We start from the raw sequence: 22469 nt of genomic DNA on the forward strand, positions 1-22469 counted from the left end.
GACTACATTCACACTGAAAATTACTCGATTTTGGAAGCTTGTTTTCTCTCAGTATAGTGTCCAGAGTTTTGATTTGCCATTCTTTGGATATGGCCCATGCTTAAAGTAGATTGCCTTTGGTCAGATAGCTTCATCTGATACCTTTGAAAAGTTAACATGGGACAGTTAATAGTAGACCTTCCTCATGTAGGAAAACTAGTGTGGACAGGAGGAGTCTGATTTTATTAATGCATTTTAGAGAGTTAAATAGAACCTACCGAAAGTTTCTTCAGCCTCGTTGTTTCTTTCTTTAGGGTGAAAGTGTCTGCTTACAGACACAGTTTATTATGGGTGGTAAGCTGGTCTCAGTGCTGGCTAAGACAAAGTGGAAGTTGCTGTGTGCATAGAAGGCTTGTTGAATATTGAAGATTTACTGACCATTCCAAGACTAAAGCATCGCCGCTTTGAGACTGGTGCTTGTAGGTTGATTGTGGCAGACAGTCTTGAAAAAAACAAAAAAACAAACAAAAAAAACCCCTTTTATTTAGATATTTCTCTAACTCTTTCAGATAACTAAATCTTAAAAAAGAAAAAAAAGGAAGTTGTTTGATACTATTTCCTGTTCACTCCCCAACTGTCTGCAGGTGGTTTGAACGAGCCAAAAACCAGGAACCAGCTAGGAGCTCAGTTGGTTCTCCCACATGTGTGGCATGGATGCCACCACTTAAGCCATCTCCTGCTATTTCTCGGGACATTAACGTTTCCTGGAATTGCAGGTGGAGCCGGCATGGCAGTGGAATCCAGGAGCTCTGATAATGGAATATGGGCATTCCAAGCAGCATCTTAAATGCTAAAGCAAAGGCTTGACCTTATTGCAAACACTCTTAAGAAAAGGTTCTAATCCTTGTTTTATTAAAGTGACCCTATACACGTGTTAAAAACATTTTGTAGCATGGCCATGCATGTATCCTAATGAGACCAATCTTTAACAAACAAACAAGAAAAAAAAAAAAAAAAAAACCAAACACCTCCCTAACAGTTCACTGGAAGTTGTAAGGATCACCTCATGACCTGTGGGTCTGTGTCTCCAATCTTAACTATCTTATTACTGCTCATCAAAAATATGAACGGGCCTCTGAGGACTCCCACCAGACTCCCATTGGTAAAACTATTCAGGAAAGACAGCGCATTCCCCAGATGTGCCCTAGCATATTTCCAAACTGTGGTACTTTCAGACCAATGTTTAGAACCAGCTGCTGAACAACTTTTGGTTAAGGCTGAAACACAAGCCATATTAAAACCTAATTCTCTATGAACACTGCCATTTATTAAGTACCCCAGGGTTGCCACATGATGCTTGGAGGGCTATGTGTAATACAATCCCCAATCGCTTCTCCCTAGAGTTCACTTGAGTGAAGGAAGGCTGAGAAGGATGCTCTGGATCCAAGATGAGCAAACTTAGACTGGAGCCTAAGGCAGAAAGGAGTGAACCTAGTAGTTCCCTGTTGTTTCTGGTTGAATTATGCCTCCCCTTCATTCCTGTGCCGAAGAACAAGAAGTGATTGCATTTGAAGAAGGGAGCCGCTAACAGAGTGATACAGTTAAGTGAGATTGGTAGGGTGAGCCCTAGTTTATCTGCCTGGTGTCCTCATTAATAGAGTAAATGTGGATGTGCGGAAAGTACAAGGGGTGCATACTCAGTGAAGAAAGACCATCTGAGGCCAAACGAAGGTGCCTCAAAAGAAAACAGCCAAACAGCAAGACCTTGAACTAGTCTCTAGAACTGTGAGAATATACATTTCTATTTTAAGCTACCCAGTCTGTGGTATTTTGTTATGACAGCCCTACAAGACGAATACAGTTGCAAGATCTTTCCCCCTGTCAGAACCAAGCTTATTTAATTGAAATAGTGGCAAGTTATCCAGTATTTTCTGGGTGGTAAGTCAGCCCTGGCAGTCATGGTGGATGGAGTGTGGAGTGCTGTTCTGGAACCCTTCTCCAGAGGAAGTTATAGGTTGTGTCCATCGATCCAGAGGTCCTCCGGAGAGGGCTCCAAGCCTCAGAGAGCACTTAGAGAATGAATTATGAAGTGTCAGAAATAAATGAACTGAAATGTGCTAAATTAAAATGTACTACAACTAGGAATTAAATGGAATCTTAGTCCCTGCCTGCTGAGGTGGTTATTGGAGTGGAAGTGCTAGCCTCTTGTCTTTGTTTAAACCCTCTGTTTCCACCCAGGGTAGTTACATATTCACCATGTTGAATCGTCTTTGAAGAGTCATTTGTCTTTCTGTCACCACCATCTTTTTTTTAAAAAAAAATTCTCCTTTAAGGCTTGTTTTAATATGGTCTTTAGTTAGCTTAAAAGGCATCCTTTCATTTATTAGTGATAGGATATTAAAAGTTAATGATACCTTTAAAGTACAATTTATATAGAAAGTAGAGAATTTCTGAAGTTAACAATTATTTTTTCTTAGAATAAATTTTATTTGATAATTTTTAGTGATCACAGAGCATTTGTTACATGAAATTTTTGTGCTAGGTTCTATAAAACACTCAAAAAATAAGCAATGCAAAGACTTTATGATCCTGTAGGAAAGATAACCATTATTAAGCAAGTATGATATGTGATAAAAATGTTAGACACAGTTTTAACTGATTATATATAAGTATAGGCAAAAGAAAAAGAACCTGAGTCCTGTATGAACATGTTTAATTAGCTTGGTTCTGAGCCTCCGGGTAGGGGAGGGGAGGGGTCATCATCCCATATGACGAGGGAGGATGCTGGAGCTCAGAGACCCACTCCTCCAACTGGCGGCCTCTACTACAGAAGGCAAAATGTAAAGTGACCTTTTTTATATTAAAAACAATTGGTTGATGGGGCCAGCATGCCACCTCCCATATGGGCACCAGTTTGAGCTTTGGCTATCCACTTCCAACCCACCTCCCTGTTATTGCATCCCTGAAGGCAGCAGAAGATGGCCTACGTCCCTGGCCCTTTTACACATGAGGGAGAACTGTAAGAAGCTCCTTGCTCCTGGTTCTGGCCTGGCCAAGCCCCAGTCATTGTGGCCATTTGGGGAACCAGTGGATGGAAGGTCTTGGTCTCTCTCTCTCTCTCTCTCTCTTTCTCTCTTTTTCTAACTCTAACTCTGTCAGATTAAGTCTTTTTTTTTTTTTTTATTCATTAATTGCATTGTATTATGTAACACAGTTTCATAGGTACTGGGATTCTCCCCACCCCTCCCCAACCCCCCCCCCCCATGGTGGATTCCTCCACCTTGTTGCATAACCACAGTTCAAGTTCAGTTGAGATTCCCTCATTGCAAGCATATACCAAACATAGAGTCCAGCATCTTATTGTCCAGTCAAGTTCAACGGCTTCTTAGGTATACCCTCTCTGGTTTGAAGACAGAGCCAGCAGAGTGTCATCCCGGTCAATTAAAAGCTCCAACATACCATCAGCAAAAATTTACATCATTATGGAATTAATTGACATAGTAATGAGTAACCAATATGTTAAAAATAAATGCGAGTTCTTAACCACCTTCTGTGACAACCTCATTGACATTTCAATTTTAGTTTATACACAACATATAACATACATAACATACATAACATAACATGTTATACATAACATCATATCATCCAGCAATAGCACTCCTAGGAATATATCCAGAACACTTGCTTTATGAGAAACCAACATGCACTCCTATGTTCATAGCAGCACAATCAGTAGTTGCAAAAACATGGAAGCAGCCAAAATGCCCATCAACAGAGGATTGGATAAGAAAGCTATGGTTCATCTACTCCATGGAATACTACTCAGCTATTAAAAAAAACAAAATGCAATTCTTTGTGGCCAAATGGGCCAAACTGGAAACCATAATGCTAAGGGAAATGAGCCAATCCCAAAAGGTTAAATACCACATGTTTGCCTTAATTTAAGATGACACGATGTTATGTATGACATGTTATGTTATGTATGTTATAAGTTGTGTATAAACTAAAATTGAAATGTCAGATTAAGTCTTTAAAAAAAGAAAAAGGAAACTTAGTAATACCATTTCTGTAATAATGACGTGATTAGTCTTGAAAAAAAAAATACTATTAATGAAATTGGCCCACGTACTTATCAGGAGAGGAGGATTCTCCCAAGGTAACTGTGAGGGGGATTTCCCCATTGAGGCACCACAGGTGTGCACTGTTCTGTTGCAGGATAGTCGAAGGTATAAGAGGACAGAGCTACACATTTGGCATACATCCTTATACTTTCTATGGGTTCTCTACTATTGTCACATAAAGCATGCCACTTCTCCAATCTCCGCTCTACTTCGTTAGTAAGAGTTTGATGGGATCAGCATTGTGGTACAGCCGGTTAAGCTGACACTAGCAATAATAGCATCCCATATCCTGTTTGTTCTACTTCCTTTCAAACTTCCCGCTGATGGACCTGGGAAAGCAGCAGATGAGATTCAAGTGCTTTGGTTCCTGACACCCACCTGGGAGGCCTAGATGGAGTTCCTGGTTTCCACCTGGCCCAGCCCCAGGTGGTACCAGTATATGGGGAAGGAACCAGCTAAGAGAAGCTTGGCTTTTTCTCTCGTTCTCTCTTTCTCCCTCTTCAGCTGTCATTCTCGCTTTTGGCTGAATGAATGGATAAGTAAATCTTTGAAAAATGTCTCACTGTTTTGTTTTTTGTTGCTGCCTACTGTAAGGTTAGCAATTGTTGCAGACTATAACCTGTATGTGATCACATATCCTTTACTATACCGTTAAATACCCTTTGAGTAGGTATAAATTGGCCATCTTTCTGAAGCACTGTAATTAGGTTTATTGACAATTTGTTGATGTTAATAGCGTATTGTTTTTGACCAGGAAAAATGTGAGTAGAAATACTTAAAATTCATTTTGCTTCATACATCTGGTTCATTTGTTGTTGTTTTCTTATAAACCAAGCTCTTAACTTGCTTTCTTTCTGAATATGGTTTCCCCTTGTAGTTCATCTTCCTTAATGTTTTGTGTTTCACCTATTTCTAACCTTGTGCCTCTCTCATTCATCAGAGGCTCTTCTCTACTTGATATCAGGGACAAAGTAGTGATCAGTAGAGAAAAGACTCTAGTCTTTGCAACATTTCTACTAACCCAGTGCTTTCACAAAGCCACTGCTAAGCATAGCAGCCTTTTCTAGTTGGTTACTATAGAGACGGACGATTTTAGATGGAGTCATGCTTGGCAGAAGCTAGGCAAGGCAGCTTTGTGAGATTGGAGGCCTTTAATGCGTGGTCATTTAGAAAGTCAAGCACTAGAAGGAAAATGAGGAGAAGGCTTTCACAAAGGAGCTCACTGGTAATTAATTGGTAGGTACATAGTTGATAGAAATTGTACCTGCTGAGACTGAATCCAGCTCACAAAGAATTCACTTCCCTCTGGTGTGATTACATAGTATTTTTTTTTTAATTGGAGCTTTATTGAGATGCAATTCACTCAGCATACATAATTCACTCATTTAAAAATCAGTAGTTTTTAGAATATTCACAGAGATGTTCAGTCATCACGCTAATTCATATTAGGATATACGTAGCTTCTCAAAAAGCTAACTTTTCAGCCTTCAGCTACTCCAGTGCTCCCATCCCCACAGAAGTATTGCAACTACTAAATTAGTTTTTTGTCTCTGTGGATTGCCTATCCTGCGCGTTTCTTGTAAACAGTCATACAGGGCCCGGCGGCGTGGTCTAGCGGCTAAAGTCCTCGCCTTGAAAGCCCCAGGATCCCATATGGGCGCCGGTTCTAATCCCGGCAGCTCCACTTCCCATCCAGCTCCCTGCTTGTGGCCTGGGAAAGCAGTTGAGGACAGCCCAATGCTTTGGGACACTGCACCCACGTGGGAGACCCGGAAGAGGTTCCAGGTTCCCGGCATCGGATTGGCGCGCACCGGCCCGTTGCGGCTCACTTGGGGAGTGAATCATCGGACGGAAGATCTTCCTCTCTGTCTCTCCTCCTCTGTGTATATCTGGCTGTAATAAAATGAATAAATCTTTTAAAAAAAAAAAAAAAAAACAGAGTCATACAATATGCAGTCTCTTGTGGCCAGCATCTCCTAGGCAGACTATTTTGTAAACGTCTATCCTTTTGGGGAGTATTGACCAGTAATAGTTAATTGTATGGACATACTACATCTTATATCTCTTATCAAAGCTATTTATTCATGAGTTCATAGCCATTTGGGTTTTTTGGTTTACTTTTTGACTGCTATGAATAATGCCACTATGAACTTTTGTATGTAACTTTTTGTATGAGACATGTATTTTCATTTCTCTGAATTTATGAATAGGAATGGACTCGCTGGTTCCTATGATAGCTCCTTATTAGCTACTAGACTATTTTTTTTAAATATTTACTTTATTTTTATTGGAAAGGCAGATCAGATACATGGAGAGAAGGAGAGGCAAAGAAGGGAAGATCTTCCATTCTCTGGTTCATTCTCCAAATGGCCACGATGACTAGAGCTGAAGCCAGGAGCCAGGAGTTTCTTCCTGGTCTCCCACATGGGTGCAGGGTCCCAAGACTTTGGGCCACCCTGTACTGTTTTCCCAGGCCATAAGCAGGGAGATAGATATGATGTGGAGCAGCCAGGACTTGAACTGGCATCCGTCTGGGATCCTGGTGCTTGCCAAGTGAGAATTTAACCATTAAGCCATCGCATCAGGGCCCAGACTGTTTTCCAAAGTAGCCATACCATTTTGCGTTTCCACCAGCAGTATAATAATATTCCAGTTGATCCATATCCCTGCCAACACTTTTTATTATATCCTTTGATGGTAACCATGTAGGCCTGTGAAGTAATATCTCATTGTGACTTTGGTTTACGTTTCCCTGATAGGTGAAGATGTTTAACATCACATGCTTGCCTGTTGGCTGTTGATGTATTTCCTGTGGAAGTTTTTTTGCCCATTTTTTAATTTGATCACTTTTTAAGTTATGTTTTATTTTTTATGTATTTTAATTATGTCTCTTACCATATATATATGTAGTATGTAAAATTTTTCTCCCACCAGTGGGTTATCTTTTGATTTTCTTGGTTGTCTTATTGACAGCATAAACTCCATAAACTCTTAATTTTGATGAAAGTCATTTTGTTTTTTGCATGTGCTGTTGATGTCATTCTCAAAGATCATTGCCAATTTTAAGGTCACAAAAAATTTATGCCTGTATTTTAAGAACTTTTAGTACCTCTTATTTAGTTAGATTGGTTTGGGGATTATTCTCTGTGTTCAAGGCGTCTACATCTGCAGTACCAACCAACTCCTTCAACCAGGGAGCTGAAGTTTTAAATTGTATTTGTGGTAAATATATGCAGACTTTTTTTTTCCTTGTCATTATGTCCTAAGAAGTATAATATGGCAACTGTTTATATAGCATTTCCATTGTATTAGATATTAAAAATAAGCTAAAGATGATTTAATGTGTATGAGTGGATGTGGATGGTGATAAGCAGATATTACATTGTTTGATATGTGGGACTTAGATTTTAGTATTGCAGAGTGAAAGTTTGGAACCCTTCCCTCACAGATACTGATGGGTACCTGTAGTGCTATTTTAACATGATAATAAGCCTCCAATCAGTAAATAAAGGATATTTTTTATTTATGTAGCTTTAAATTTTTCAATAACATTTTGTAGTTTTCAGGGTGTAAGTTTTTCACATTTTTTGCTAAATTTTTTTCATAAATATTATTGATGCTGTTGTAAATGGAAATATTTCCTTGATTATATTTTTGGAGTTTCCTTTGCAAATGTATAATCTGGTTCTTCGGTGTTTTTTTGTTGTTGTTGTTGCTGTTGTTTTGTTTCTTTTTTTTTTTTAATCCCTCAATCTTGCTGAGGCTCATTTATTCTAGTAAGTGTCTGGTTCAGTTCTTTAGGATTTTCTATAGGCAAAAATCATGTCATTTGCAATTGATGTAGTCTTAACCTTTCTCTTTCCTTCCTGGATGCTTGTTTTTTTTATTTTTTATTTTTTGCTTATTTGCCCTACCTAGATCATAAAATAATGATTTTTAATGGATGAAGTGAGAGCAAATATATCTTATTCCTTAGCAGGAAATTTTTTTAAATTGGTCAGTTGCTCTATGAATATGTGGATATTACATTAAATTTTCACTTATTAAACCAACTTTGCATTGTGGGATAGGTTCAACTTGTTCAAAGTGTATAATCCTTTTTACATTAAAGCTTGATTTGGTTAGGGAGTGTTGTGTTAAGGATTTTTGCATTTATTTTGATAAGAGGTATTGGTTGTTAGTGTTCTCCTCATGTTTTGTCTGACTTTTGAACTCCTTCTTACTCCAGAGAAGAATTGATAAAGAATTAGCATTTGATTCTTTTCAAGACTTATTTCTCTTCTTTGGAAAGGCAGATTTCTACAGAGAGAAGGAGAGACAGTGCGAAATATCTTCTACCTGCTGTTTCTTTGTTGTTCTTCTACCTGGTTGTGTCTTCCTAATGGGCTGACGCTTTTATTATTGTAAAATGTTCCTCTTTATCTCCAGTGCTTTCTTTTGCTCCTTTAAAAACTTCTCCCCCTCTCCCTGGCCAACAAGATGGCTCAACTAATCTCCTACCTTCAAGTACTGGCATCCCATAGGGGCACCAGTTCATGTCCCAGCTGCTCCACTTCTCACCAGCTCATGGCTTATGGCCTAAGAAAGCACTGGGGGATAGCCCAAGTGTTTGGAACCCTGCACCCCTTGTAGGAGACCTGAAAGATCTTTCTTTCTCTCCTTCTTTCTGTATGTAAATCTGCCTTTCCAATTAAAAAAAAATCCTTATTTAAAAACAAAACAAAACAAAACAAAACAAAACAAAACAAAAAACAGCCTGGCATGGTGGCCTAGTAGCTCAGATCCTCACCTTGCACACACTGGAATTCCATATGGGCACTAGTTGTAATCCCGCCAGCCCTGCTTCCCATCCAATGTCCTGCCTGTGGCCTGGGAAAGCAGTCAAGGATGACCCAAAGCCTTGGGACCCTGCCTGTATGGGAGGCCCGGAGAGGTTCCGGGCTCCTGGCTTCCGAGCGGTACAGCTCTGGCCGTTGTTGCCATTTAGGAAGTGAATCTGGACAGATCTTCCTCTCTGTCCCTCCTCCCTGTATATCTGACTTTCCAATCAAAAATAAATAAATAAACACACACACAACTTTTTATTTAGAGAGCTTGTTATATTAACTTTCTTAGGTTATTGTTTCTAGTTCTTTATTTGTGTCTATGCATTTGAATTACCATTTGAGTCATTTTTTTTCTTTATTTTGGACAATCTTTTACATGGTTAATTAGGGCACAAAGGTTTAAGGGCTACAGGAAAGTGGGTAAGACTATTATTTCCACATTCTCTCTTTTTCTGTGTCTATCTATTCATTTATTTATTCTTGGATCAGATTAAATTCACAGCTCCCTGACAGCACATACACACTGAACAAAAACAGGGTACAAGTCCAGTTGTAGTAATATTGGCAAATGGACTATAATATTTTAGCATAGAAGTAAGAAAAAATTCCATCCAGAACTGCTCCTGCCTTCACAATAGCTTATGTGTAACCACTGTGATTGCTCTTTGAACATGGTGTGTTCCAGACCTACACAGACCCCTGGCTGGGAGGCCTCAGCTGCTTGCTTCCTCTCCACCAGCCACTTTCTTTGCTGGGAGCTTTTACATTTCCTGGTAAGTGAAAGCTGTGTTCTTTATTGCATCTGGGCTTGTAAATGTTCCTTCACTGTGGACACAAACTGGGATTCATCTTCCCAGTTTCTCTGCAACATTGCTCTAGATGCTAATTAGTGCAGAAACTGGTTCTTCCTTGTGGTTATTCTTACATTATTGATCTTAAGACTATATTCAGGCATATTATCTATATCAGCAGATTCTTACGGTTTTTGTGTCACTGAAGTATCTTTTTTCATCCTTTCAACTTACTCCTTTGAATCTAAAGTGTTTCTCTTACCAACAGTCTATAATCGTGTCACTTTTTGAAATCCATTTTACCTTCTTTATCTGTTGAGCAAAGCATTTATTTTTATCTTTGTAAGATTTGTGTATGTCATTTTCCTCTTTATTTTCTGTATATCATACTTCTATGTTTTCCTGTCTTCCTCCATTACTACCTTCTTTTGTATTGTACGTTTATGTTCACTTCAATGCCTTATTTTTATTTCTTAAGTGTTTGTTTCTTTTCTTACTTATTTCTTAAGTATTTATTTGCTTGAAAAGCAGAGTGACAGCAATGTACTGAATTCGCTGGATTATTCCACAGATGTCTGCATAGCAGTGCATAGATCAGGCCAAAACCAAGGGCGCAGAACTCCATCCGGGTTTCCCACATGGGTGGCTGGGACTGAAGTGCTCGCGCTGCTACTGCTGCTTCCAAGGCGTGTTAGCAGAGAACTGAACCAAGAGCTCAAGAGCTGCTACTGAAACTGATACTCCATTCTGAGATTTTGGTGTTGTGAACAGCAGTTTAATCTGTAGCCCCTCTCTCTTTTTTTCAAAGATTTATTTATTTTTATTTGAGAGGTGTGGAGTTAGAGAAAGAGAGACAGACACAGACGGATCCCATCTCTGGTCTACTCTCCAAATGACCGCAGTGGGCAGAACTGAGCAAATCTGAAGCCAGAAGCCAGGAACCTTTTTTAGGGGTCTCCCACATGGATACAGGGGCCCAAAGGCTTGAGCCTTTCTTTGTTGCTTTCCCAGGTCATACTCATTGAGCTAGATCGGAAGTAGAACAGCCGGGACGAGAACTGGTGCCCATATGGCTGAAGGTTGAGGATTGGCCTGTGCGTCACCATGCTGGTCTCCCGTTTGTTCTTCTGTTGTATAATTTTAGTCATTTCCTTAGTGGCTGCCCTGAGAAGGGATATTATCAGTATCAGTTTAATACAACCTTATTCAGATTAACGCCCACATAAAAAAACTTGGTTATGGTATAATTCTCAGTCTTCCATTCTCCTTTGTCTGATTTTGCAAATTATCTGTCTGTGCATTATTAACCCATAAAATAATTTAATGGTTTTTGTTTTCTCCAGTATTCTTTTAACTTAGATAATGGAAGAAAAGTACTGCAGGCAAAATTGCTTTCATCTGTCTTGTGTGTGACACAGATAGTTGTCTTTATTGGTGCTTGTTTTTTCACCTGGGTGTGAGTTGCTTAGTGGCCTTTCATTTCATGTTGGAAGCTACCCAAGTATCTCCTGGAGGCTGTATCTGTTAGCACTAATTTGGTTTGCTTTAAAAAAAAAGAAAACTAATGAGATTGAGTTTTCTATAGATACATTTTACTTTATATTGCTTCATGGTGTGCTTAACTGTACTTCATTTTTTATTGTTATACTTTTGTTCCATAGAGTGAATATATCCATTTATATATTCTGCTGTTGATGGGTTTTTCAGTTATTTGCAGATTTAACTATTATGAAAGATTTTGTTATGAGCGTTCTTGTGTTCATTTCCTAGATGTTCACAGGTCCTTGTACAGATGCATGTAACTGTAACTTTTGTGGATGTTGTCAAATTCCCCAATTGCTGTGCAGGCTACCACTCCCATTAACAGTGCATGAGAGTTTTCTCCACAGCCTTGTCAATACTTGCAATGCCAGCTCCTAAATATTAACCAAGCTTAAGGATGTGCAATAGTTTCATACTGTGGCTTTGTTTTGGATTTCCCTCATTACTTATGAAGTTGAGCATTTCTTTACATGTTATTGGTTTACAGTGTTCGCTTTGGTGAAATTCTAGTTTAAATCTCTTCATGCTTTTTTTTTTTTTCAGGTTGTCCAACTGTCTGATTTCAATGATGCTATTTAGTGCTGAGTAACAAAAGATAGTAATTACTCTGTTTTCAGGTTTATGGTTGTAGCAGGACTCAACTGGAGCAGGGCTTTCTCTGTTGCGTGTACCTTAGCAGCGGCAGCGCTACTGGAAACTGGATGATCCTCTTCTAGGATAGCTCACTCACACTGTTGGCACTTTGGTGGGAGCTTTGGTGGGGAGCACCCACAGGCCTGTAACTCCCAGCCTCTATTAGTTGTTTATAAAACAATGACTGTGTTTCGAGATCTGGATCCCAACAAATGCATGGCATTTTTATGATCAAACCTTGAAAAATCATATAACATCAGTTAGAAAATATTATATTGGTAATGGCCTGCCTTGACTCCAGGAGCAGGAACCTGGAATTTTTTAGAGGAAATATTTTCCAAATCTCCCCTGCCCTTATTTTTAATTGGAATTTTTATTTTATTAGGTTTGTGAATTCTTTCTCAACTATTTCTACGATTTCTTTATCAGATAGAACATTTACAAATATTTTACCACAGTCTATTACTTGTCTTTCACATTTCCTTAATATTGTCCTTGGATGAATAACCATTCTTAATTCTAAGAATGGTATCTGTTTGAAAGGCAAAGGATAAGGAATGAACAAAGACACAGAGTGAGCTTCCATATGCTGGTTCTCCTTCCAGATGCCTGCAGCACCCGGGGCGCAAAGCCACCAGCCTGGAACTCCATCCAGTCTCCCTCAAGGTTGTCAGGGACTCAAATAGTATCTGAGCCATCATTTGCTGCTTTACCAGATTATGTATTAGTAAGATATTGGACCAGAAACAGAACAGCTGACACTTGAGCCAGGCAGTTGATGAGCTATGTTGATACCTCATTTTTAAAGTCTATAGTTTGCATTTGGGTTCACTCTTGGTGTTATGCATTCTGTGGGCCATCACAAATGTGTGACATTATCAGCCTTTGCAGTATTTTATAGCATAGCCGCAGGACCTCTGCGCTCTGCCTAATGCCCTCACCTCAGCCTCCCACAAACCTTGATCATTTAGTTATCTCCATAGTTCTACCTTTTCAAGAATGTAATATAGTTAGAATCAAAAGTATGTAGTATTTTCAAATTGACTGCTTTTACTTAGTAATGCCTTCAAGATTGCTTCATATGTTTCTATGGATCAATCACCTCTTTTTAGCATTGAGTGGCAGTCTATTATCTATTACAACTCAGTGTAATACATTATAAAGTAATTATATTAGCCTACTGAAGGACAAGTTGATTGCTGGTGGTGATTATGAATAAAGTTCCTATAAATATCTGTGAGCAAGTTTTGGGGCAGATACAAGTTTTCAGCCTGTTTGAATAAATGCATAACATGTGATTGCTATAATATATGTTAAGAATACATTTAGTGGGGCCAGGTGCAATAGCCTAGTGGCTAAATCCTCACCTTGCATGTGTCAGGATCCCATATGGGTGCCAGTTTGTGTCCCAGCTTTTCCACTGCTCTCCCAGCTCCCTGCTGAGGCCTAGGAAGGCAGTAGAGGACAACTCAAAGCTTTGGGACCCTGTTCCTGCGTGGGATACCCAGTGGAGGCTCCTGGCTCCAGATTGGCTCAGCTCTGGCTGTTGTGGCTCTGCCTCCTCTTCTCTCTGTAAACCTGGCTTTCCAGTAAAAATAAATAACTCTTTAATATGGCATTATGTATTTTAGATTTTCAGAGCTTAGTGTTTAAAGCCATCTAGGACTAAACACATGAAGTAATTGCACTGATGTCCGCTATTCTTGGTAGACTGAAGGTAAAAACCCTTGACTCTCTGCCTTTCTCTTTAAAGGTATTTCTTTTCTTTTCACAGATATTAGATATTCTTTGGGAATAAAAGCTGACAGAACTTGCTTATTTCCTCAGGTCTGACTGTAACTGCTGTGAAGGACTCTGGGGAATGGAACTTGGAGGCAGGTGCATTAGTGCTAGCCGATGCTGGCCTTTGCTGTATCGATGAATTTAATAGTCTCAAAGGACATGACAGAACCAGTATCCATGAAGCAATGGAACAGCAAACCATAAGTGTTGCTAAAGCTGGGTAAGTTTCTTTTTTTTGTAATTCTATGAAAGTAGATTAATGTATGAGGGGTCTTTACCTGCATCATGAAAACTGTATGGGAACCTTTTAATTCATTTTCCTTAGAATTTTGAACAGTCAGCATGATTTAAGGAGATTATTGGTTTTAATTCTTCAAGGTGTCCATTAAAGTTTTTCCTAATTAGACCATAGACATACATGAAGAAATTGAAATGCAACATTGGGGAAAGGAAAAGGAAAATAAAGTATAAATGTAGGTTGATTTAGCAAACAGTGGTTTTAAGAAGAGTTTTCAATGTTGGATTTCAGTCATTATCTCATTTAGTGAATATTGTGTATGTATTCTGGGCATATTTGTTAAGGATTTTGAAACAATAAAGAAAAAAATCAAATTTTCTGCTTTCAATAAAATCTTTATATGTTGTGGTGAAAAGTTGATCACAGCACTAAACTAAATAATGAAAACAGACATCACTGTTTGTGGTCATGTGTTGTGAATCGTGACTCAAGGAAATTCACAACTGAATTATGTCAGTCTCTGCCTACGTAATGACCAATTGAGAAGAAAATGTAACCTGATTCATATGGAATCCATAGTCCCCTAGGCCATAAGAGGAGATTTACCTGACTACCAAGATTGGCCACCCAACAGTCATCCAAGCATATAACATGGCCAGAGCAACCTCAGCCTAACCCTGTTATTATCCATGTGAATCTGACTGATCAAGCAGATCAGACTGTTAGCAGTGTCTTTAGATAGCTCAGGGAGACTGCTTAGCAGCTAGGTAGACAGTGATGCATGTGGAATCTGTAGATCCACTTTTACACAGGGAATTGGGGAGCAGGTTATAGCCAACACCGAAAAGGTAGAAGAAAGAACCAGGCAGCAGTATTATCAGTTATACTTAATTCTTGCTACACTCATACGTATTCATTAAAGGTACTCCATGTGCCAGGCAGTGTGCTAGGTCCTGAGAATTAGACGGAATAATAGCATATTATTTGTGGGGTTCATTGGTTCATTAAGAAAGTTAGGAAAAAATAGCAGCAAAAGAATTAGTTCGTAATAAAAAATGTTAGGTGAGAAGAGATTCTTTCAAATAATTATTGCCCCCAAATCCTGGGGAGATTAGAGGTATAGTTTAAGTGTCTTCTAAGGCTACTGTTTCTTCCTTGTTTTATCTTTACTTAATTGACATCTTTAGTATTTGGTACACTTTGTGGTTTGTTTCGAGGGGTTATATGGAATTAAAAAAATGATTTATATGTTTATTTGGAAATTAGAGTTACAGTGGGTAGAGGGGAAAGACAGTGAGAAAGAGGGGAACCTTCCATCTTCTGATTCATTCCCTGGTTAGTGTCAACAGCCAGGGATGAGCCTGGCTGAAGCCAGGAACTTAATTCAGGTTCCTCCCATGTGTTGCAGGGGCCCAGCACTTGGGCCATCGTACTGCTTTCCCAGATCCTTAGCAGGGAGCTGAATGGGAATTGGAGGAGCCAGGACATGAAGTAGCACCCAGATGAGATGCTGGCATCACAAACAACAGCTTTACCTGCTACGTTACAATGCCAGTGGCTGGAATAGTTTTCAAGATTCTCAGTCACCCTGTAAGGGTGCTGATTCATTTTCTTGCTGCTCTACTTTTGATCCAGCTCCATGCTAATGGCCTTGGGATAAGTAGTGAATGATTGCCCAAGTACCTGGCCCTTTGCCACATGCATGGGAGACCTGAATGTATGCCTGACTCAGAGCTGACTGTTGAGGCCATTTAGGGAGTAAAGCAGCCGGTAGAATATTTCTCTGTCTCTCTAACTTTTTCAGAAAAGCTAAATAAATAATTTTAAAAATAGAAGCAGAAAATGGGCTCAGTGGGGTAGCCTACTGGCCAAAGTCCTCGCCTTGCACATGCCGGAATCCCATATGGACGCTGTTTCTAATCCCGGCAGCCCCACTTACTATCCAGCTCTTTGCTTGTGACCTGGGAAAGCAGTTGAGGATGGTCCAAAGCCTTGGGACCCTGCACCCTCAAGGAAGGCCTGGAGGAGGCTCTTGCCTCCCGGCTTTGGCTTGGCGCAGCTCTGACCGTTGCTGCCGCTTGGGGAGTGCATCAGCAGATGGATGATCTTCCTCTCTGTCTCTCCTCCTCTCTGTGTATCTGCCTTTCCAGTAAAAATAAATAAAAGCTTTAAAAAAGATTGAAGCAGAAGAAATATTTACAGGCAGTGCTCTAGAATTTTGTAGAATTATTGATAACAAAGTGTAGATTCAGGCATCGTAGAAAATCTGGAGCAGCATGAAGTTCCACCCCCACCCCCAGCACGCACATGGAACATCTGGAAACATCATCTTCAAGTTTCTAAAACTCAGTTATAGAGGAAAATACTTCCCAGTGGGGAAAAAGAAATATTTCTGTTTTTTTTTTTAAGATTTATTTTTTGTATTTTATGGACAGAGTTACAGAGAGAAGAAGGGAGAGAGAAACATAAAGAGGAACAAAAATGATAATTGTAAAGAATAAACACTGTCAACCTAGGAGATATCTTTCACAAATTGAGTACAGAGAACTTTCTCAGACAAATAAGTACAAATGTTAGGGTTGAGATTAGACACAGCGATTAGCTTCTAGCTTGGGACTTTGACATGCTGTATTGGAGGGCCTGGCTCAGGTCTCGGGGCCCTGGGCTTTGGCCACAGCCTCTGCCTGAGGCTGAGAAGCAGGGATGTGTGGAGTCCATGACGCCCTTGTTGGAGACCCAGATGGAGAACCAGGCTCCAGAGATGGCCCAGGCCTGATGCCGTGATGATGTGGGGAGTGAACTTGCAGATGTAAAATTCTGTTTATTCTCTTCATTTCACTGAAGATGAAAATACATAAGTAAGAATTTAACAAGAAACCATTTAAAGGAAAATTTGAGTCTGTAAGAATATAATTCCTAATGAGAACATGGTTGTACACATAAATAAACAGAGTACTGATAGAGTATAAGGGTAAATAATACTTGTTGTTCTTAATTACCTTAAAAGGTGATCATCTAAACATATATATCCACAAAGTATATATAAATACTTTGCATTTATTATACATTATTATATATTTTAAATATGTAAGGTATAAATTAAAAATACACATTATGTATATGTATGTATACAAATTTGGTGTATAATATTTGTTACACAGGTGTATATTACACATTCATTATATATGCATATATTATATATATCCACACATATGTGTATATATATAGAATTCAGAAATATAACTCAGGATAAAAATAGCCTGAGGAACACAGGGAGGAGAAATGTAAGTTGATTGTTGTACACATTTAACACTGCACATGAACTAGAATATTATTTACCAGCAGGCTGTGATGTTAAAGATGTGATCCCTACAACAACCACTAGGAAGCAAGAGCTATAAGGTATAAGTCAATTGGGGAAGTAAATTGAATAATTACTGAAAAAAAAAAAATCCAGGGCCTGGGATGATAGTCCAATGGCTAAATCCTCACCTTGCTAGTGGCAGGATCCCTATGGACACTGCTTCATGTCACACCTGCTCTACTGTCATCCAGCTCCCTGCTTGTGGCCTGGGAAAACCGTAGAGGTTGACCCAAAGCCTTGGGACCCTGCACGCGTGTGGGAGACTCAGAGGAGGCGCCTGGCTTCTGGCTTTTGATCAGCGCAGCTCTGGCCGTTGTTGCCATTTTGGGGAGTGAACCAGCAGATCTTTCTGTTTCTCCTCTCCGAAATCTTGTCTCCCTTTCCAATAAACATAAATCTTTTTTTTTTAAAAATCCGAAAGATGACAAGAAGAGAAGAGAAAACAAACAGAATAGATGGAACAAATAGTTTTAACATGATAATTAAGTTCAACCCTGTCTATAATTAGATTAATAATAAATTATACAGACTGTTAAATGCCAGGGATTTGTTAGCAGTGGATAAAAAAAAAAAAAACCAGTCAAACAAATAAACAAACAAAAGAACACTGTGTGCTACCTTCTGGAAAATAACTCTGGATTAAGGAATCTAGGTAAGTTGAAAGCAAATTTTATAAAAATATGTTATGAAAACACTGAAGCCTTGCCAAGAAATTAAAGAGAAATAAAACTTACCCTTAATGTAGGCACAAAATTTCTTAACAGTCTTGTAGTAATCTAAATGCAACAGTTTATAAAAAAGGATTGTATATTATAACCAAGTGAGTGTTGTCCTAGGAATTCAATATCATTATAATATATGAAAACCACTCAGTGTAATTCACAATATTGGCAAAATAAAAAGATCCCAATATATGCAGAAGTGCTGGCGACCATATGGGATCCCGGCACATTCAATGCGAGGACTTTAGCCACTAGGCCACACTGCCTAACCCTATATATGCCACATTTTCTTCCTCCATTTATTTGGTGATGGAGGGCTTGGTCGATTTCAGATTAATCTCTCGTGAACAGTGCTGCTATAAATATGGTGGTGCATGATTTGTGTGTTCAAGTCTTTTGGGTATATACCCTGTTTGGGGGTTGTTGGATTTATGACAAATCTATTTCTGGTTTTTAAGAACTCTCCAACCTGTTTTCCACAGTGGCGATACCAATTCATGTTTCCACCAGTGGTGTTTATGTGTTCTTTTTTCTCTATATCCTTGCCAGAATTTGTTTATGTGCTGTGTTTTGAATTTTAGTCATTCTGATGGGTGAGTTTTAATTTGCATTTTCATGGTGGTTAATGATGTTGAATGTTTTAAAAAATTTGTACTTCTTCTTTTGAGAACCATCAAAGTCCCTCACCCGCTTTTTCAGCTGGATTTGTTAATTTTTGTTGTTGTTGAGGTTTTTTAACTTGTTGACATATTTGGAATATTAATCCCTTGCCAGAGAGGTGGTTTGTGACTACTTCTTCCCTTTCTTTGAACATCTCTTCACTCTATGGATAGTTTCGTTTGCTGTACGTTTAGTTTTGGTTTTCTTGCCTATGCTTTGGGGGTCTTATCCAAGACAACTCCTATGCTAAGGTTTTGGAGTATTTCCCCTACATTACCTTCTAGCAGTATCTCAGTAACAAGTCTTAAATTTAGGTCTTTGATTCATTCTGAGTTGATTTCTGTGTATGATGAGCAGTATGGATCTAATTTAATTCTTCTATGTATATGCATCTAGTTTTGTCAGAATGATATGTTGAAGAGATTGTTCTTAAGCCACTGTAAGGTCTGAATTCTTTGTTGAAAATCAGTTGATAATGTTTACATAAATTAATTTCTGGGCTGTCTTGTTTCATTGATCTGTGTGGTGGTTATTATGCCAGTACTATGCTGTTTTAACTACTGTAGCTTTGTAGTATGTTTTGAAATCAGGTATTTTGATGCTTTCAACTTGGTTTTTCTTTTTCAGGGTCATATTGTCTATTCTGTATCTTTTGTGACTTAATATGAATCTCAGGATTGCTTTTTCTAATTCTGTAGAGTATCATTAGTGTTTTGATAGGGATTGCATTGAGTCTGTATAGATTTCTTTAGGTAGTATAGACATTTTAATGATGTTGATTCTTCTAGTCCATGAGAAAGGATTATCTTTCCTTTTTTTTTTTATCCCCAATGATTTTTAAATCCCTGATGATTTCTTTCATCAGCGTTTGCTAATTTTCATTGTAGATATCTTTCATTTCTTTGATTAAGTTCATTTGTAAATATTCAATTTTGTGTGTGTATGTGCTATTGTGAATATTTCTTTCTTCTCTTTTTGTGAATTCATTAATAACATATCAAAATTCTGGTTTTTGTAAGTTTATTTTGTAACCTGTAACTTTACCGAATTGGTTTATCAGTTTTTTAAAGATTTATTTTTATTGGAAAGTCAGATTGCACACAGAGAAAGAAGGACAGAAAGAAAAATCTTCCATGCACTGGTTCACTCCCCAAGTGGCTGCAATGGCTGGAGCTGAGCCAATCGGGAGCCAGGAGCTTCTTATGGACTTCCCATGCAGGTGTAGGGCCCCAAAGCTTTGGGCCATCCTCAACTGCTTTCTCAGGCCATATGCAGCCCGCTTGATTGGAAACGGAAAAGCCAGGACACAAACCAGCACCCATATTGGATGCTGGCTCTTGCAGGGAGAGGATTAGCCAATTGAACTTTTGTATCAGCCCTCATTTTTTCAATTCTTACAACCTTTTTAGTTGAGTGTTTAGGTTTTCCCATGTGCAGCATCATGTTATCATCAAACTTGAATAATCTGACTTCCTTTTCCAATTTTGAATTGCTTTGTTTCCTCCCAGTTGCTCACACTAAAATTTCCAATACTAAGTTGAAGAAAAGTGGTGAAAGTAGAAATCCTTGCCTTGTTCCAGATCTGAGAAAAATGCTTTCATCTTTCCACATTCAACATGATATTGGTTATTGGTTTGTGATATGTGGCCTTTATAATTTTGAGGAATGTTCCTTTTATACCTAACTTGTGATATGTGTCATAAAGTGGTGTTGAATCTTATCAGATGCTTTATCTGCATCTGTTGAGGTGGTCATATGGTTAGTGTTCTTTATTCTAATGATTTCATTTATAACATTTATTGATCATGAATGTTGAACCATCCCTGCTTCTCTGAGATAAATCCAGTCTGATCATGATGTATGTTCTTTTTGATGTGGTTTTGGATTTGACTTGCTACTGTCGTGTTAGGAATCCACATATGTGTTTATTAATTATATATAGGTCTACGGTTTTCTTTTTGTGTCATGTCTTTGGTTTTGTTATCAAAGAGATGCTGGCCTCATAGCATTTGGAGTTCCATCCTGTTCAATATTTTGAAATAATTTGAAGAGTATTGGAATTACTTCTTCCTTGAATGTTTTATAAAATTTAGTAGTAAAACCATCAGGTTTCAGACTTCCCTGATGCAAGATTTTTGATTACTTCTTCAACCACATTGTGTGTTTTGGGTCTCTTTAAGTTATCTATGTCTTCTTGATCTAATCATGGTAGGTTGTATGAATCCAAAATTTATCCATTTCTTCAGGGTTTTCCAGTACATTAGCCTTCCATGTTACCAGATGTCCTCTGCAGGCCTCAGTGAACTGGTTACAATGTCCTCCATGGGGCAACCGTAGAAACCCAGTTCTCACACAAGCACTCCACAGTTCTGTACTTTTCCCTGTGATTGGAGTTCTGATTCCTGAGATCCAGTTGTGAGTGTCCCCAAAGAAACCTTACCACAGGTGATCCCAACCTGACTTTTATGTGTGTGTCAGCTAGTGTGCGATCTGACTTAGTTCATCAGCCTACCACGCACACTGGTGATTGTAGTCACGTGATCAGTTCTGTCCCTAACCCCATCTAATACACAAACCAATGAATGCTGTAGCCCAGCCTAATCCTGCTCACCACACACTCGGCTCTCATGCACGCTGGTGGGAACTGTAGCCCAGTCAAAGCAACCCCCAAAAGCCTCCACAAGGCCCACCCCCAGCCCCAGTTCCTACATATGGCAGTGTGTGTAGCCGACTGGTCCAGTACATCCCACATCCCATTTGGCTCTTATAAACATATATGTGCATTGGGAGCCTGGTTTATCCCCGCTGACCCCACTGTCCAGTCCATGCTCACACTGGCAGGTGCCACTGCTTCTCTAATCAGGGCTGGGAGCAGGCCTTGTTCTCATGCTCACCGTTCGGAGCTGCCACCCATCAGAGTTTTACCCACAGTTTCTCTACTAGGCCCACTCTCAACCCCGAATCATGCACTTTCCAGGTGGTTTTGCATTCTACTCTGATAAGATTTGTCCCCAGTCCCAGCACCTGCTAGCCGATTCTGTGGCAAAGCCCAGCCAACCTGCACTGCTCTGCCTCATGCACACACCATTGGATGTGTTCACTTAGCCCAGGCTGGCTCTCTCCCTAAACCAAACAGACAGACCAATGGGCTTTTTAGTCTTGCCCCGCCTGGTCTGCCCCAAGTCCCAGCTCTCATGGTCACCAGTGGGAGCAGTGGTTCAGCAGGGAAATCCCCACAGCTCTACCACTGGGCTTGTCCCCCATCCTGGATCTGTGGTCCAGATTGGCATGGCTCACCCAACCTCAGCCTTCGCCAGTGCATGCTGTAGCCTTGTTTGGCCCAGCCTGCCCCTGGTTCCCACTCATGCTGATGGGTGTTACATCCTAGCCTACTCCAACCAGACCCAGCCCTAATGTGAACTGGCTGGTGTTGTGGCCCCACCTTCACTGTACAGCATCTCATCCTGGTTCTCGGATCTGCCGATGGGCACTATGAACTGCCTCAGCCTGACCTGGCCCTGGCCTGCCCTTACACCTGAACCACACATAGGCCAGCAGGTACTGTAACCTGGCCTGGTCTGGGCTTCTCCCTGCCTTGATTCTTGAACTCACATGCAGGGACTGCATCTTAACAGAATTCTCCCAACTCCTCTATCAGTTCACCCTTGGGTAGCAGATCTCATGCACACTCGTGGGTTATTGGCCCACGTCCTGTCAGGTACAGCAGCCTTGTCCCACCAGCCCACACTCAATCCAGCTCTTATTGTTGTGTGCCACAGTGCAGCCCTGACTGGTTCACCCCCAGGCC

The 22469-nt window shown here is 39.6% G+C and overlaps 1 protein-coding gene across 3 annotated transcripts in view; it reads left to right on the top strand.

The window, feature by feature from the left end:
• Positions 1–22469, top strand: part of MCM9 (minichromosome maintenance 9 homologous recombination repair factor) — a 184368-nt gene that overhangs the window by 31558 nt on the left and 130341 nt on the right. For all 3 annotated transcript variants that reach the window (XR_009247560.1, XM_058680459.1, XM_058680495.1), the window contains exon 8: positions 13723–13897. Coding sequence is in view for 2 of the 3 variants with exons in the window: in XM_058680459.1 (XP_058536442.1) it covers positions 13723–13897 (175 nt within the window). In the remaining variant the exon portion in view is untranslated. The remainder of the gene's footprint in view (positions 1–13722; positions 13898–22469) is intronic.

This window comes from Ochotona princeps, chromosome 1, assembly GCF_030435755.1.
Source record: "Ochotona princeps isolate mOchPri1 chromosome 1, mOchPri1.hap1, whole genome shotgun sequence".
NCBI classification, from domain to species: Eukaryota; Metazoa; Chordata; class Mammalia; order Lagomorpha; family Ochotonidae; genus Ochotona; species Ochotona princeps.